Here is a 17,764-nt window from a genome sequence, read left to right as displayed (position 1 = left end):
AAAAAACAATGTCATGGAAATCAAGGGTGCCAAGAAGAAAATGTCAGAAAGAAGGGGTAGTCAACGGTGTCAAAGAAAGTAGAGAGGCCTAGGAGACTGCAGCATGAGAAAGGCTGTAGAACATGGCGATTAGGAGGTCTATTGGTAACCTTCGAGGGAACTAATTTCTTTCCTGCAGCATGTATTAGACTGGCTACAGCGGAGACAATCCACAAATGTATTCTCCTCACTTTTATTTTTTTATTGTGAGTTCACTGGTTCATTGGTATAAGGAGCCTCCCCGTGAGGAAACTCCCTCTAACAATGTAGGGTGACATTTTCTCAGCAACTTATAGTAAATGTACTGAGAGGATTGGTGACTCGCTTGGTCATACAGCCAGGGTCCCACAGCTAATATTTGTCAAAAATGCCAGGCCTTCTTGGCTATGAAACTGGTTCTCTTTCCAGGTTCTCTTTCTCTTTCAGGATGGTTCTTTGAATTGTCCTTTCCATGTGGCAGATAAATCCAATCCAATTTGTTCTAAGCAAATACTCACTTTCAGGGTCTCCTGATGGAGTTACCCCTTCTCTGTTCAGTCTCTTCCTGAAAAGTCTCTCAGGGATCTTAAAACTAATTAAGGCATAACCCATTCCCTCCCACAGATTTCTGGGGATCCTCAGTCAGCTTTCTTACCATCTTGTAATTTCTTCTGCAAGCATAACCTCTCCACGTTGCCTGAAGGGCCACAGCTGCTCGCTTCTGACTCAGAAATTCCTTCCTAGAAACAGAAAATGCCAGCTGGATATCTAAAAGTTTCAGAAATAATGAAGCAGTGGGTAATGTTGGTATGATAGGTAGAGAGGACAACTTTGGAGATGAAAAAATTGAAAATGGTTTTTTAAAAAAATCAAAATGTGACTCTAAGGACCATTCTTGGTAGGTGTTTGGTATATAACTGATAAAGAGTGGTATTCTTCTCCTCCTATAAGCATGAATAGAATAGAGATAAGATTTGTGATCATATCTCTGTAGGATATTCTAGGTGAGGAAATGCCTTCTACCAATCGCCTTCTTTATAACTTGCAGTCTTAGGTCAGTATCTTCTTTGCAATTTAAAGTCTTAGAACATTGCCTAAAGCACTAAGCTGTTAAATGACTTGCCCAGGGTCACACAGCCAAGATACATCAGAGTAGGACTTGAATCCAGGTCTTCCTATTCTCTATCCACTACACCACACTGACTTTCAAATATGTTTGTGCACATAAAATCAGATTAAAATGAATGCTAAAATAGAGTCTGAAGGCAGATCAAAGCATACTATTTTTTTCTTTCTTGTGGTTTTTCTCTTTTGTTCTCATTCTTCCTTCACAGCATGACTAATGTGGAAATATGTCCCCATAGGATTGTACATGTATAGCCTGTATCAGATGGCATGCTATCTTGGGGAGCGGGGAGGGAGGGAGAAAAGAATGTAGACCTCAAAATCTTATAAAAGTGAATGTTGAGAGACAGCTAGGTGGCACAGTGAGTAGAGCACCGACCCTGCAGTCAGGAGTACCTGAGTTCAAATCCGGCCTCAGACACTTGGTACACTTACTATCTGTGTGACCTTGGGCAAGTCACTTAACCCCAATTGCCCTGCCTTCCCCCCCTGCAAAAAAAAAGGTGAATGTTGAAAACTATCTTTACATGTAATTGGAAAAAATAAGATACTATGAAGAGGGGACAAAAATGAATGCCAAAAGCAGGATTGAAGGGGAAAATAAGTCATGCAAAGGGAATGTGAGTAAAAAGGATGAGACTGGGGACAGTTCTTGCCCAGTCTCCATTGGAGTGATAGGAGAACTTAGGGCTGATAGAAAAGCCTCCTTTATTCAAGCCCTACTTTGATACCTCATCATGGCAACGCCAGATTTTTTAAAGTAATATTAGTGGATTACAAGTTTGGGCAGATCCTATACCAGGCTCCAATGACTGCATATGCCTCTACCCTGGATGTCCCCAAAGCCCCTCTCCTGGATTCTCTTCTCCCTCTAACTTGTCTCATTCAGTGATCTCATAAACAACCCTGGATTCAATTATTATCTCTATGCAAATAGTTTCCAGATCTATACATCCAGCCCTAACCTCTCTCCTGAGCTTTAGTCTTTTGATGTCTTCTGGGTTGGGGCTGGAGTTGGAGAGCATGGAAGAGCTATTCAGTTTTCTCTAGACCTTCGAGCTCATGAGTCTCTTCAGTCTCTGTAGTTACTTTGGGTACTTCTCATTCCAAGTTTCAAGAGAGAAGATGGACAAGGCCAACCTCACTTCAGGTTATTGAAGGATACGACCCTGGGAAGACTTGAGGGGAACTGGCTGGCAGTCTCCATTACACCCCTATCCCCAGCTTGCTACACTAGAGACTTCAGGAACTTGACCTTGGGTGAAGCCTGGGGCTCCCTCTCTGAGTTGAGCTGGGTTATCTCACTTCCAATGGGAGAGCTCCCTTACTCCGTATTGTCTGTGCTATATCCTCCTATATATACCTTTTCTGATTTCTGTTTTGCTATCAGATTGGATAAATGGGTTTCTTGGCTAAACGTTATATGTGTGTTCATTGTAGAATTGGTATTTTGGTGGGAAAGGAGTCTAGCCTTGGATATAAAGCTCAGGGTCCTGTTTCTTCCCATTTAATGAAACAATGATCAGAAGTTAGACTGAACCTGAAAATAACATCTCCTACCAGGTGTGGGGAACCTGGGGCCTCTAGGCTACATGTGGCCCTCTAGGTCCTCAAGTGCAGCCCTTTGACTGAATTCAAACTTCACAGAACAAATCCCAGATTTGGATTCAGTCAAAGGGCGACTATTAAGGACCTAGAGGGTCACATGTGGCCTCAAAGCTGCAGGCTCCCCCCACCCCCATGGCCCTAGATTAACAATATTTAAGGAAGAAGATAGATATAATTCTAGCCCAGTACCCCCTCTCTTTAAGGAGGGCATAGTATCCTCCAGGCTCAACTTACTGCTTCCCCTTCTGGGAGGCATTAAATTTTGAAGGGTGGGGGGAAAAGAGACTAGAGATGCCTATTCTGTCTCCCTTTGAGGCACACAATGACACCCCTATGCTACATGAAGGTGACGGCCCTTGCTTGCAACATGTGGGGCATCACCACAACTGAACACAGGCTAGGAAATAGATTACATTTGTCATCCAAGGACTAGCTTAATTTAATATAGATGAACTCATTCCTAGGTGGTAGGATATCTGGTCATGAATTTGGAGTCACAGCAACTCATGAAATTATAGGACCATCTAAAATCAAACTCCTCATCTTATAGAGGAGCAAGTTGAGACACAGAGTTTAAAGTCACAAAGGGAGTATCAGAGACAGGATTTGAACCTAGGTTTTCTAACCCCAAAGACAATGCTTTTTCCACTATTGCAGGGGTTCTTAACTTTTTTTGTGCCACAGACCCTTTTGACAAACTAGAGAAACCTATGATTCCTTCTCAGAATATGTTTAAATGTAAAAAATAAAACACACACAGGATTACAAAGAAAAATAATTATATTAAAATAAAGATGCATTTTTTTCTATCCAAAGTCAGAGACTCTCTGAAATCTATACTTGGACCCTTTGGAGGTGTGTGGACCCCAGGTTAAGAAGCCATGTACTTTAACATCCTGCTTCATACTAAGGCACATACTACGGGAAAGAGGGGTACTATATGTCTTGTTGGAGAAAGTGCCACGCCATGACATTACAAATGCTGGAAGTGTTAAAGATGAGAATTCTTTCTTTATTGACACCTAAAGTATTCCCCTCCCCCATTTTTCTCCCTGTCTGGCTTCCTCCCCAAGTCATTACTGAATCACCCATCAGAGCAGTGTCTTAGTGCCCACCAAAGCATAGGGCAGCGTGCAATCACCCAGAAGGGCTGTACTTTAGGGATGGTACTGATGACTGCTGATTGCTCCCTTGTTTGACAGATTGCTTTTGGCATTAATAACGCCACCGAACTGATGTAGGTGGAAGGCCTGAATCTCTTATTCCACTATCTTTTAGCACCTCCACACTCCTGTAATATTCCCAGGCAGCAAATCTTGAACTTCCTTTGCGGGTCCTCATAGAAGTGCCTGTTACTGGGGGCCAATTATCTTCTTCATATTCACCGTGATGCCACTTTTAGTCTACCACATAACCATAAAATTATAGAATTTTAGTGTTAGAAGGGTTCTTACATGTTATTTATCCAGCCTCCCTCTCAGTGGGATTCCTTCTACAGTATTCCTGAGACACGACCTTTGCTTGCTGCTTCAACAATTCAAATGATGCAGAAACTCACTATCTCACAAGTTTGGGACAACTCAAATTCTTATAAGGTTCTGTCTGAATTTAGCTGAATTTAGGCCTCTCTGTAACTTCTCCTTTATGGTTTTAATTTTGCCCTCAAGAACAACTCAAAATGAGTCTAATCTCTCCTCACAAGACTGCCTTTCACACACGAGCTAATATTGACCAATTTACACAGTATTGGCTCAGTATTCTGCAAATTTCTAAAGATAGTTGGGATATCTCTATAAACACCTTACTTACAGTACTTTGTTGGATAGAGGGAGAAAATCTGGCCCCAGGGGTAGGACCAGTGTGTTAATATTTGCAAGAAGTGCTTAGTATAGTGGCTGACACATAGTTGGTAGCATATAAATGCTTACTCTCTTCCCCAGAGTATCAACATTAGTCAGTCGCCTAAGGGTATGGAGTTAGGAGGAATCTCCTTTTTGGAAAGGAAGGAACTAAGAAGGCATGAAGAAGGGTGTGGGATAAGGAGCAGGTCCAGGTATACCTGTACTTGTATCCCCGTATGGCTTTCTGTATGGTGACAGCACTCTTGTGCAGCGCCTGGCTTCTCTGAACCTCCAACTGGGTATCATGGTATTCCTGGAGGGCAGAGAGAAAATCAGATATGAGGCAGGTAAGCCAGCCTAGATGAAACAACAAGGCACTCTGAGGGAGAGGCAAGAGGCAGAACATGCAAGCAGGTGAACCCCCTAGTGCTCCCTCTCAGATCCAGATGGAAATAGCCCAGGACACTGAACTCAAGAGCTTTGAGAAGAGCAATGTCCCCCAGGCCACTGGCCCTACTACCAGCCCAGACCTCACAATAATCATTAAGGGGAGCAATCACTTTGGAGAAAGGGTCAACTTTCCTCAACACCACCAGCACCAACTGCCATCAACTGACCGTTAAGCTCAAAAGCCCCAGACATGATAGTTCCTCCCAGACCTGTGGTAGGGAACCTATGGCCTCAAGGCCACATGTGGCCCTCTAGGTCCTCAAGTGCAGCTCTTCAATTGAATCCAAACTTCACAGAATAAATCCCCTTAATAAAAATATTTGTTCTGTAAAACTTGGACTCAGTCAGAGGGCCTCAGCCAAAGACCTAAAGGGCCACATGTGGCCTCAAGGCCAAAGGTTCTCCTCCCCTGTTTCAGACAATCTTGCTTCCAGTCAAGCCCCCACAGCCATCATCCCAGGAAGAAACCCTTGTGGAGATATAGCCTGGCAACCTCATCTGCACATACTGCAGCCACTCAAGACCCAGAAGAGAAAGTTCTTACCACCAAAGTCCCTGGAACTGTTAAATGGTTCGATATCAGAAACTCACATGATTTTATTAGTGGAAATGGCATTAAAGAAGATACACTGCTACCAACTGTACCCTAAGGACTATGGGACATTTCCTTCTGATTTGCAAGTAAAACTTCCATGTATTGCCTCCTCGTATTAGAATGTGAGTTCTTTGAGAGTATGGACTGTGTTACTTTTCTATTTGTATCTCTAAATACCATGAGGTAGCCGAATGGATAGATCTTTGGATCTGGAGACAAGGAGACCTGAGTTCAAATTTGACCTCAGACATTTACTAGCTATGTGATTCTGGGCAAATCACCTAATCCTTCTCTGCTTCACTTTCCTCACTTTTAAGATGGAGATAATAACAGTGCCTACCTTACAGTGTTATTGTGAGGACCAAATGAGATGGTATTGTAAAGTCTTAGCACGGCACCCAGCACATAGCAAGGTCTTAGGCAGCGCTGTTCCCTTCCCTAGTGCTTTGCATGTAATAAGTACTTAATCCATGCTTTTTATTCCATTCATATTACTGCTAGATCCCATGTAGGAGCAGGAAGGGGGAAGGTCTTCTTCAGTCCCACATCTCAGTATGTATCATTTATTGTGAGTTCTCAGAGGATCAGGGACTGTGTAATTCTCTTTGTGAAGCACATGCCTACCTGCCTTATTGAAGGATGGAGATTCAATAGGGTAAAAGACATGGAGATTACTAAAATAAGGTGAATTTGGGTTCTTCAATGTTACTCCAGGGGAGTGAAACCTGTAGCAGATACTACCAAGTTGGAAGAGCTTTGGGTCTGACCTCAGAAATGGACTGTGTGGACTGTTTTCTGCGATCAGCCTAGGTAAGGTCAGACTCATCACAGGAAGGTGACAAATGTCTTTGTTCAGGAAGGCACGCTGGGGCATGATCTTCAACAGCAGAGGGCATACTCTCAGTGAGGAAATCACAGACTCTTGAAAGTTTTAGAACTAGGGAGCAGACACTATACCTTCCAAACAGTTTGATGGTCCTTGAGTCCTCCTAACCCCCTGGATTCAATATAAGCTCAGACTTCAGTCTGCTGGTGCTGCCAATGCAGCGATTAAGTTGTACCCACCAAATGGGCGACATGTGAAGACCAGAAGACTTTACTCAGTCACTACACCAACCAATCTTTCCTATGCTGGGTGACCATAGTGAAAAGTAGGTGGTATGATGAATAGAGCAGTGGACCTTGAGTTAGGAAGATCCGAGTTCAAATCCAGCCTCAGACCCTTACTATCTGGTGACCACAGGCAAATCATTTAACTTTTCTCATTTTCCTCATCTATGTTGTTGTTGTTGTTGAGTCATTTTCAGTCATGTCCTAGTCTTTGGGACCCCGTTTGGGATTTTCCTGGCAAAGACACTAGAGTGGTTTGCCTTTTCCTTCTCCAGCTCATTTTACAGACGAGGAAACAGAGGCAAACAGGGTTAAGTGACTTGTCCAGGGTCACACAGCTAGTAAGTGTCTGAGGCCAGATTTGAACTCAGGAAGATGAATTTCTATCCAGCACTCCATCCGTTGCTCCACCTAGCTGCCCCATCTATAAAATGAGGATAATAAAAATGCCTATCTCCCAGGGTTACCGTAAGGATCAAATGAGATCATGTTTGTAAAGCTCTTTATAAACCTTGAAGTGTGAATAAATGCCAGCTATTGTTGTATCATTATTATTATTATTATTTCAATCTGGTCCTGTCAGAGGAACCCTACCCAAAGTCCCACTTGCCAATAGAGATAGTCTGAGTCAACTGAATGACCAGGAAGGCTGATTCAAACCCATTTACATAATCCATAAGAGGCAGCTGGTGGGGTGGTGTATTAAGTGCTGGGCTTGGAATGCAGGTGACCTCAGTTTAAATCTGAACTCCGACACTTAACTAGCTATGTGACTTTGGGCAAGTGACTTAACCTCTGTCTGCCTCAGTATCCTCAGCTGTAAAAAGAGATAATAATAGCATCTACCTCCCTCTCAGGGTTGTGTTGAGGATCAAATGAGATAATATTTGTAAAAAGCACTAAGCACAGTGCCTGACAAATAGCAGGCGCTATATAAATCGTTATTCCCTTCCCATTCGATTTCTTCCCTTCCTTTGTCTCCCAAGTGAGGAAGAACAGGCAGGCAGAACCAGGGGTGGGTTCTTGGTTTGCAAGGCCAAGTTCCTTAGCCTAGCTTTGAAAGCCTCATCACACTAACTAACTCCCTTCAGAAAAGGGAGAGATCAATGTAGGCTGGGTGTGTGTGTGTGTGTGTGTGTGTGTGTGTGTGTGTGTATGTGTGTGTGTGTACAACAGTGAGATCAGCCTGGCTGGAGCAGAGGATTCATATTGGGGGGGGAAGGGTAATTGTAACAGTTAAGGTTGGAAAGACAGGCTGGGGTCACATGGTGGATGGCCTTGAATCCTAGGCTGGTTATCCAGGCCCTTTTTTCATCTCTTTGCTTTGTTCCCCACTTTGCATAATCCCTTCCCAGAATGGGTCATGGCAAGGAATAGGGTTATCACTGCAATTCTCTCATTTAGAAGCAAATTCCGCAAAGGTTGAGTGGGGGTGATTATGCAAATGAGAAGTGGATATTATTCCCGGATTTCAATAATCCAGGTTATATCTGTTCCTCCCCTTCCCTCTTCCCTTTCCCTCTATGGACAACTGGGAGTTCATTACATAGCTGATATGAAATGAATTATATAAAATTGTGCATTTGTACTCATCTTCCAGCTCTAAAATCCTATTATCCTATGGTAGTTCTCCATAATATTAGTCAATGAATACTAATTTGAGTACTCTGCATTACTACAATCTGGATTTGTAGCCTGTTTCTTTTTCTGTCTTCATTTTTTTAGCAGGGAGGAAGGTGTTAAACCTGTGACTTCATTGGATAGGGAAGTCCCAGTGTGGGAATTCCTTTTATCATGCAGATGAATAGTTACTCCACACTGTTTTCCAGAATTGTCTGGGCTCACTGAGAAGCTGAGTGTCTTGCTCAAGGTCACATGGTCACATGGTCACAGAAAGGACATGAACACAGGTTGACCTGACACTGAGGTTGGCTCTCTGTCACCTACTCTGTGCTGCCTATTTTAAACTCCTTGGGGAAATGAAAAGCTCAGTCTATTCTCTGAATTTGTAAGAAGTTTATTGAAGGTGTGATTCTGTATCATTTTACAGAAGGATTCACTGCAAAGTTCCTTTAATTAGCAAGTTCCATTATTGTACTTAATAGGAATCAATTTGAAGAAATCTTGTTGACGAAAAATGACATCTTGTATGACAAAAAATCCTTATGATTTTCAGTAATAAGTAATTGAGTATGTGGGGTTACTAGAAGCTTTACCATGAGCTCCCTCCATCCAAGCTGGAATCATGAAGCTATGTGATGGACCCCAGGGCTAGAGCATTAAGGTAGGAAGAGAGGCAGAGAGACTGTATTTCCCTAAGAGACTGCTTTTGGCTTATTTCCTAAAAGGTGTAGACTGTCATATGGTCTTCCAGGCTTACCTTCAGGAAGACTTTGGTCTTCCCCATTTTCCAGTTTTCATCTTTCCCTAGCCGGGTTTCTGAGATGCGCAGAGTGGCCTGATGAGGTTTGTCCTGCAGCTGTTATTAAAAACAAAACAGGGATGGGTTAGTGCCCCAGCAAGGATGAGGTCTTGATCTCCAAGATTTGCGGTTATATTGGAACATTGGAGAAAGATATCCCATCGATTCCTCCAGAATATTTCAACAAAGCAGCTTACATGTGTTACTTTACTAACCACATTTTACAGGTGATATTGGTCAAGTTAACAAACATCTATTAAGCACCTACTATGTGCCAAGTACTGTGCTAAGTCCTGGAGATACAAAGAGAGGCAAAAGCACAGTCCCTGCCCTCAGTAAGCTCCCAGTCAAATAGGGGAGATGACATATACAAAATTTGGGTCATATAAGATATGTAGAATAAATGAAAGGCAATGCAATCGGCTCCCAAGCCAGCTCTCCCTGTATTACGCCATTACATTCAGAGAGGACATGTCTAAATGAGACCTCTGGAAGCAAATGGCAGCATGAGGGCATTGAACATTTCTGGTAGAATAGAGGGGTGGGTGGTTAGCAGGTAAAAGGAGACATGAAAGGGAAGATGGAGGACAAAATCAACATCTTTCCAATTTTACTGAGGGGCCATCTGCTTTGGCCTCTGTTATAATCCAGGCCAGGGACAAGCCAACAGGCTGCAAGACCTTTTGCCAAATGGCAGGTGCTTGCATGATGGGCACAAAGAACCCCAAAGTCCCCTGGGCCAACCTTCCCCAATCACAGAGATAACACAAACCTCCACTCGAGCAGCCGAAGGCAGGAGTATCTTGTACCTCTGGAAGAAATCTTCGAAGGTGTAGCGGATGGGGTAGCCTGATTTCCTTATCTTCACAGTCTCCATCATGCCTGAGTAACGGAGCTGCTGAATACACAGCTCCCGATCGAAGAGCTGGCAGAGGAGAAACCACAGGTGCAGCACATTAGGGAGTTAGTTCCAGATCTGGGACTGTAACCAAGCTCTCCATATTGTGAGGCACTTGGGCAGAGGGGTTTGGTAGCAGTAAGACCAATAATAATAGCCCCGTTTATATAACGCTCACTCAGTGCCCGGCACTGTGCTAAGCAGTTTGCAATTGTTATCTTTGATCTTCACAAGGAGGTAGGTTTTATTATTATCCTTGTCTTACAGATGAGGAAACTGAGACAGGTAGACCAGTAGACAGCAACACAGAGCAACATAATCTTAGTGGAGACATTGAGGAAAGAACAGTTCAATGATATCACCAGAGGACGTTGGAGGCTCCGTAGTATTGAAGGCATAAGTTGACAAAGCCATCACGTTCTCTGGTTATACGTGTTCTTTATAGTTCCCTCCATGTTTGTTCACTTGCCACACATGTTTACCACATATATTCTTCCCATCATTTGGTGGCAATTGATGGGAAAGTATACTATTGGGAGTGGGTTGGGGAGGTGGAGGGAGAAATCTTTATTTAATTTTTTAAAATTCTGAACTTAGCAAAAGCCAAATAAGAGAAGCATTTCTATATACAAAGCAGAACAGAAAAAGTGGGTTGTAATACACAGCAGATTTGTATCATGTACAGTTTACTTTTCATGGAGGGTCTTTCATATAACTTATTTGTTATGCCTTTTGGTTATATGTCTTTTTCTTTAATCTAAAATGTCCCTCTAATTGGGCTGGTAAAAGAAAACGCATTGGTGGGGGCTCTGAAAGTGTGATTTTCAGTGGATGCTGGCCAAGAGTGCTTTAAACCTCAGGTAGCTTTCTGGGCAGCTCAGGACCTTGGATCTCTCCTTAAAATGGCAACTAAGATGGGGGAAGGATGCAAGTTACCAGTGGTTTCTTGAACTCATTGGGTTTGATGCAGCGGATAAAGTAGGGTTGGCAATTGTTCAGGATTTTCATCAGCTGATCCAGGGACTGCTTGAACTGGCTTGCTAGGGTAGAGGGGCCTTTGGTGGCATCAGCATTCTGTAGAACAAAAGCACATCATGAACCCATATGTACAAACACATGGACACACTTAAAAGAGGAGAAGGAAAAGAAGACTTCCATAAAAAATTCAGTTATCCTGAAAACCCTTATGTTGCTTGAGTCTGGGAGGAGCCACAGCCATGTAGTCCATGCAGTAACGGTTTTAACATATTTTATTTTATTTCTTTTGCTTCTATGATAGCAGTAAAACACTGTATACAGTTAAGCAATGCTTGTTTGGTCAATACTGTTAGGCTATGCTCACATAATTTCTAAAATGTAGCAGGGAAGGAAAGAGGGCAAAGTCCCCCAGTGGGAGAGGGCTAAGCTAAGACATGAATTAGAACAATCCCCATGGACCACATCCCCAAATTAATGAGATAAGTCCTGCCATTCAGAGATAGAGATGGTAGGCAGAGAGGCATCCAACTTTTTGAGAACCAGAGAATTTGGCGTTTCTTTTATCTACTCTCTGCTATTGGGCAAACATATAACCACCAGGAGGAGTATGGGATGACCAGACCCTAGCCTTTATTAAGGAATAGGATTCTTATGCTTAGCTAGTCAGTGACCCCTGGGAGCTAAATGTATGTTTGGGCTCTTGTAAGGATTTTTGTATGGGCCCTAAGTATGGATTTTTCACATGAGTGAGGTCCCTCTATGTTTTCTCAAGGATCTAACATCAGGCAAATCCAACATTCGTACCCATTTCTGGGCTAGGTTAGGGGGAATGTGTGTGTGTGTGTGTGTGTGTGTGTGTGTGTGTGTGTGTGTGTGTGTCTGGCTATGCCTAAGTGGTCATTTGGAATAAGATTTCAGGAAACTTAATAAAGAATGATTAAGGGGCAAGGTGGGGAAGGGAGGGGAGACAGAGGAAAGTGGGTCTTTCCTAGCATTAAATTAATGATTAGTTTCTCAGTGGCCATTTATTAAGTCCTGGGAATATTCAATAAGGAATGTATGACTGCCATTATGTTTTCTGGAAGCATTCACAAGCCAAGAAAAATATGAGGTCATTGTCTCCCCAGGCGTCAGTAAGTCATTGGTAATTATTATCAATAATAATGATTATAAAACTGTTCTGTCATCTTCTCCTGCAGTTAAATCAATCAAGAAGCCTGCAGCCAATGATCTGCTTTCTTCCTACAATTTTACTCCCCACCAATTTTCTAATGTACTGTAATGCTTATTAAAATAATCTCAAATAGTTAGTGCCTACCCCCAACTGAGCCATAAGAAATGTATTCCTTTCATTTGCATTCTGAATCAGTTGAATGGGATAGCATTAGCATCCATTTATAGATGAGAGATATAGAAGAGCAGAGAGGTTATTTGATATGCTCAGGGTCCCATCGAGGCAGTATTATGAGCAGAATTGAGATTGGGGATAGAATTCCAGTTTCTTGACTCACTGTTCAATCTGTTAACCATAGGGTCAGGCTACCATTCTTACTCAGTTTACCACTGCAATAAACCCTAAGTAGCTATTGACATTTTTGGTTGAAAGTGGATTGAATTTTGGGTTTAGTGTCAGGAAGAGCTGGGTTGGAATTCTCCCTAGCTGTGTGATTTTGGCCCTAGCTCTTCCTAGCTGTGTGATTCAGGGCAAGTCACTTAACCTCTTACAGCCTTAGTTTCCCCATCTGTAAAAAGAGGATAATAATAGCACCTATCTCACAAGGTTATTTTGAAGATCAAATAAGATAACCTATGGAAAATGCTTTGCAAAGCCCTATGTAAATGCTAGCTTGGAAAATCAGTGGGCCAATATCACCCATCTTTGTTTAAATTAATTTTTTTTTCAGTTAGTGAGCATTTTCCCTCCTCATTCTTACCTCTCCCTTCTTTGAGAAAGAAAAAGAAAATACTCAAAACAAATATGCTCTATAGGACTTCCAAGGCCCTTTTAAACCATGTGGTTCTGTGATTTTGTGATTCCATGCTTTATCACCTGTGATAAAGCAGATCAGAAAGGTACTTTTGAGTGGGAATATCCCAGTGATTCTGAAATCACCATGTAGACAGCCACCTATTGCACAGAAACCTAAGAATGGCCCTGGTGATTTCCACCACAATAGAAATAAGGATGGGCCCAGAGCCATGAAAACGGCTGATTTTTCCATTCTTCAACACTGGGCTCCAGGAGTTAGAGGTAGGAAAAATCCCTGGTACAGAGGAAAGAATGCTAGATTTGGGGACAGAGGGACTGGATTTGAATTTCAGCTCTGTGCCTCACTACTTGTGAGACCCTGGGCAAGCCCATCCACCTCTCTAAACCTGTTTACTCATTTATAAAATGAGAAGGTTGGACTCCTAAGATCCACTTTAACTCTAAGCGTATGATACTATGATCTCGCTGAAAAGTGGCCCATAGGAGGAGCTTGAATTCTTTTCCGATTGGGTTTGGCGAACAAATCACTACCCCAGGTGTAGTGTTCCTATAGGCGGTTCCAGGATTGGAACAGATCCCAGAGACCAATTTTGAGGTCCTTTGTGCTGACCAGTATGTGATGTCATTGTCTGTAGAGTTCAAGGTGAGCAAGGCTTCAGTCTGGCAATAAAATCCAAATGAATTCTGAATTATCTGTTGGCTTCTGGAGAAAGTAACACTTCTCCATTTGGTTTCCTTAGGGTTCTGGAAATAAAATATTGATTTGACACTGGTTTATATCAGCATAGGACTGGCTTTAAGGATGGAGTTCCATGTAGGCAGGGAGCGGCTCTGTGGTGCAGAGCTAGACAGTCCGGAGGCCATAGGATCATAAATCTAGAGCTGGAAAGGACCTCAGAGGACCTCTAGGACAGCCATCTTATTTTATAGATGAAGCAATTGAATATCAGAGTGATGCAGTGATTTGTCCAAAGTCACACAGGTGGTAAGTAAGATAGCTGATATTAGAACCAGGTACTTGGAGTTTTAGTCCTAGCTCCAATAACTAACTAGTTGTGCATATTTGGGCAAATCAGCCTAACAGAGTGGTGGTCATGAGTGTGAAGAGAAGGGGGATGTGGGTAAGAGACTTTGTGAAGGTAGAATTGGAGCTGTTTGGCTATTGGGGAATGAAGGAATAAGAAAGGAAGGAAGGAAGGAGAGAAGGAAGGAAGGGAAAGAGGGAGGAAGGAGGGAGGGAGGAAGGAAGGAGGGAAGGAAGGAAGGAAGGAAGAAAGGAAGGAAGGAAGGAAGAAAGGGAGGGAGGAAGGAAGGAGGGAAGGAAGAGAAAGGAAGAGAGGGAAGGAGGAAAGAAGAAAGGAAGGAAGGGAGAAGGGAGGGAGTGAGGGAGGGAGGAAAGAAGGAAGTGAGACAGGAAGGAAGAAAGGGAATGAAAAGAGGAAGGAAGGGAGGAAGGAAGGGAGGGAAGGAGGGGTATGTTGTGGGAGATTGGGAGAAGATAATGAGCTCAGTTTTAGACATGTAGAGTTTGAGGTGTTGGCAGAATTGCAGGAATGTGAGTTATTTTTATTACTAATATTGAAATATTGAACAATAATCTAGGAAGGCAAATTAGTTTATCAGACCTCTTCTTTCTGTGAAGAAAGTGTGAGAGTATTGGGTGCCCGTGATGGTGCTAAAAATGGGCATAAAGGCCAAAAAAAAGAACCCCAGCAAGTGAGGTGTGCTGAAGGCAATTTCCCAGCCTGCAATGTTGCTGTCTGGCCTTGCTAGACAGAATTTCTAGGTGCTATTTTACGAGTCAGGCTGAATACTTTGTTCTCACAGTGAAACAATAGTGCCCTCTTGTGGCTGGTATCTAAACCGAGGGCCGGTGCCTTTGAGTTCACAGCGGAATTTCCCAGGAGTGAACTGATGGGTTCCCGAGGGCAATTTGTTCCAGACACCTTTTTGATAAGAGCTTGCAGGGTCTAACTGAGGCAAAACTGTGGAATAGGGGAAGGTTCAGCAGCTCGATCTCGTGCTCAGAAACCATCTAGTCCACTCCCTTACACTACTACTCCATTTTACATATGAAGAAACTGAGGGGAAGTTTCTCTTCTCCCCAAAATAGTTTCCCTCTCTAAATTCCATCCTGGGATCACCCCCCTCCCCAGTGAGGACAGTTTGGACAACCCCCTCTCCTAACAGGGGCCCCCTGTGATAGGGCTGTCTTCTGTGCCTCTAGTTCGATTGTGTTTGCTTGATGGGAAAAAAATTTCTAGTTATAGCTCTAATGGTGAACACACGGTTCAAGTGACTTGTGAAACTGCTGAGAACAAAACCAACAGAAAAGGGCCCCCGCTTCAGGTGGAAGACTCTAAGCTTGCCAGTGGGAGGCACAGTGGTAGATTTTGAGTCAGAGGACCTGGGTTCAAGTTCTTATTCTGCCATTTGCCACCCTGTGATCTTGGACAAGTCATTTAACCTCACTGGTCTCAGTTTCCTCAACTGTAAAATGGGGGAGCTGAGTAAGCTAACCTCTCTAAAATCCTTCCTAGCTCTAAATATACAATCCCAAGAGCCAACAGTAAGTCGGGATTTCTAGTACAACGAGCACTTCAAAGGGAGGTTATAAATTTATCCTTCCTGAAAGCTTTCTAAAAAAAATTTCCTAAAATTTAGAGCTAAAAAAAGGATTTCTAGTTCAATGCTCTCATTTTACTTATCCTTTGAACCGATGCCCAGAAAAGTCAGAGTTAGCTTCACCCAGGGTCTAGCAGACGATAGGTAGCAAGATATCAAGACTGACTGTTCCAGATCTCCTCTGCTTTTGGGCCACACCACAGACAGAAGCCCCTGGATAGATTCTAACTAGCCTAAAACGATTTGGGACCAGTTTTGTGTCTTGGCAGGAGGAGAGACTAAATAACTGTTGAGTCCTGGAATCAGTTTTTATCTCACATAGGAGCTGGTTTGGGTGTTTCTCTTCTTGCCTCAATTCACACCATCTGGGAAATAAAGAAACCTAACCTTGGCACCTTTCATCCACATCTGTCTCAACATCTGCCAGATGCAGACACAAAGAGTATCTCATGACAAGTTCTTTTTTAAATCATTTTGAGGTAGGCAGAGGTTAAGTGACTTGCCCAGGGCCATCCAGTCATTTAGTGTCTGAATCAGGATCTGAACTCACATCTTCCTAACTATAAATCTAGTGCACTATTCACTGTACAACCTACCTCAGTACTTTTCTCTCTCTGCCAGACCATCTCCTATTTCTCTCTTTGTCCCTCTCTGTTTCTCTGTCTCTGTCTGTCTGTCTCTCACACACATGCATGAAAACACACAAGAGCCCACTCTCCTACTATTTCTCTAGCCTTTAAAAAGTTCTTTCTCTCACCCTTGGCCAAGAGAAGTGAGGAAACCTGGGACACTGTGATATGCCGGGAATAACTTCGTGCAGTATGCCATGCTTGGATTGGGAACCAGTGATCTAGAGAGATCAGGACCTCAGCCACCTCTGTGCACTATGACCCAGCCTCTCATCCCAACACCCTCAAGACCTGGTCTGGGCATTGGGAATGTAATAAAAGGTGATCTTGGCTCCTAGGCTAATCATAACCTTCAAACAGCAAACTTACTTTAGAGAGTAAGTCTGCAGACCTAGCCAGACGGATGGTCCCGTGGCGTAGCTTGATCTGGGAAGGTTCCAACTGGAAAATTTGGTTCAGGAACTTATTTTGAGATGAATATACCAGTTTGATAATATCAGTACTCAGAACATCACGATTCTTCTCCAAGAAACCTGTCAGGAGAGCAAACCCATCTTTACCACTGTAGAGTCAAACTAGGGGAAAAGTAAGAGCGAGGGTGGCATCTTATTCACCAATTTCCCCTACTTCTCACATCTTCTAGCCTTTTTTCTCCAACATTTTGCCCAAATGCCATACATGCTCGTTTTCCTTCAGAAAATCAGACATAATTCATCTCTAGAACACAAAAATTCACATAATAAATGATTCACAAATTCCCTAGAAGTTTGAGTCTATGCTCTAGTACTTATAAGGAGGTGTATAAAATGATGATGATAATGATGTTGGTGGTGGTGGTGGCGAGAGAGAGAAAAAGAGATTGAGAGAGGGAGAGAGACTGAGGCAGAGAAAAACAGAGTGAGAGAGGGCAAAGGATGAGGCAGAGAAAGATTATATACACATACATATATATACAGAGAGAGAGAGAGAGAGAGAGAGAGAGAGAGAGAGAGAAATGGATAGATAGATAGATAGATGATAGATAGATGATAGATGATGGATAGAATGTTATGTGATTGGGGGAATAAACTGCAAGAGGAGATGGGAGGGTAGAGTAATTAAGGGTACTTACTAGTAGAGGGAATGAATGGCCTTGGCAAAAAGAAGGACCACCAAGATTTTCATCACACTGGAACAAAGAAACAAAGGACCATGGGGAGGGGTTTGGAGGTGGGGAGTAGAAGAGAACAGGTGGCTCAAGCCTAGATGGCCTGAATTTTGTCAAGAAAGCAGGATGCAATGTCCTTGGCTGGGAAGAATCAGGATGGGGTAACATACGGGGCACAAGGAGAGAGGAAAGAAGGTTTGGAAGAGCCACTGTGGGAATAAAAGGGCTGCTTTTGCCGGGCAATAAGAGCTCAGTTGAGATGAGATAACCCAGTGAACATAGCTGTATGACTCCTTTCATCAGGATGCAAGTGGGGGCAGATAAGCTG

General features: G+C 43.0%; 1 protein-coding gene across 1 annotated transcript in view; it reads right to left on the bottom strand.

Annotated features, from left to right (window-relative positions):
- The window catches only part of MYO7B (myosin VIIB), a 145,578-nt gene that overhangs the window by 70,118 nt on the left and 57,696 nt on the right, over positions 1-17,764 (bottom strand). The window contains 6 exon segments of the mRNA XM_036744081.1: positions 674-758; positions 4,811-4,905; positions 9,128-9,226; positions 9,942-10,094; positions 11,004-11,141; positions 16,659-16,822. Coding sequence (XP_036599976.1) covers positions 674-758; positions 4,811-4,905; positions 9,128-9,226; positions 9,942-10,094; positions 11,004-11,141; positions 16,659-16,822 — 734 coding nt within the window.

Source organism: Trichosurus vulpecula, chromosome 2, assembly GCF_011100635.1.
Source record: "Trichosurus vulpecula isolate mTriVul1 chromosome 2, mTriVul1.pri, whole genome shotgun sequence".
Taxonomy (NCBI): Eukaryota; Metazoa; Chordata; class Mammalia; order Diprotodontia; family Phalangeridae; genus Trichosurus; species Trichosurus vulpecula.
This window is presented reverse-complemented; position numbering and strand designations above follow the sequence as displayed.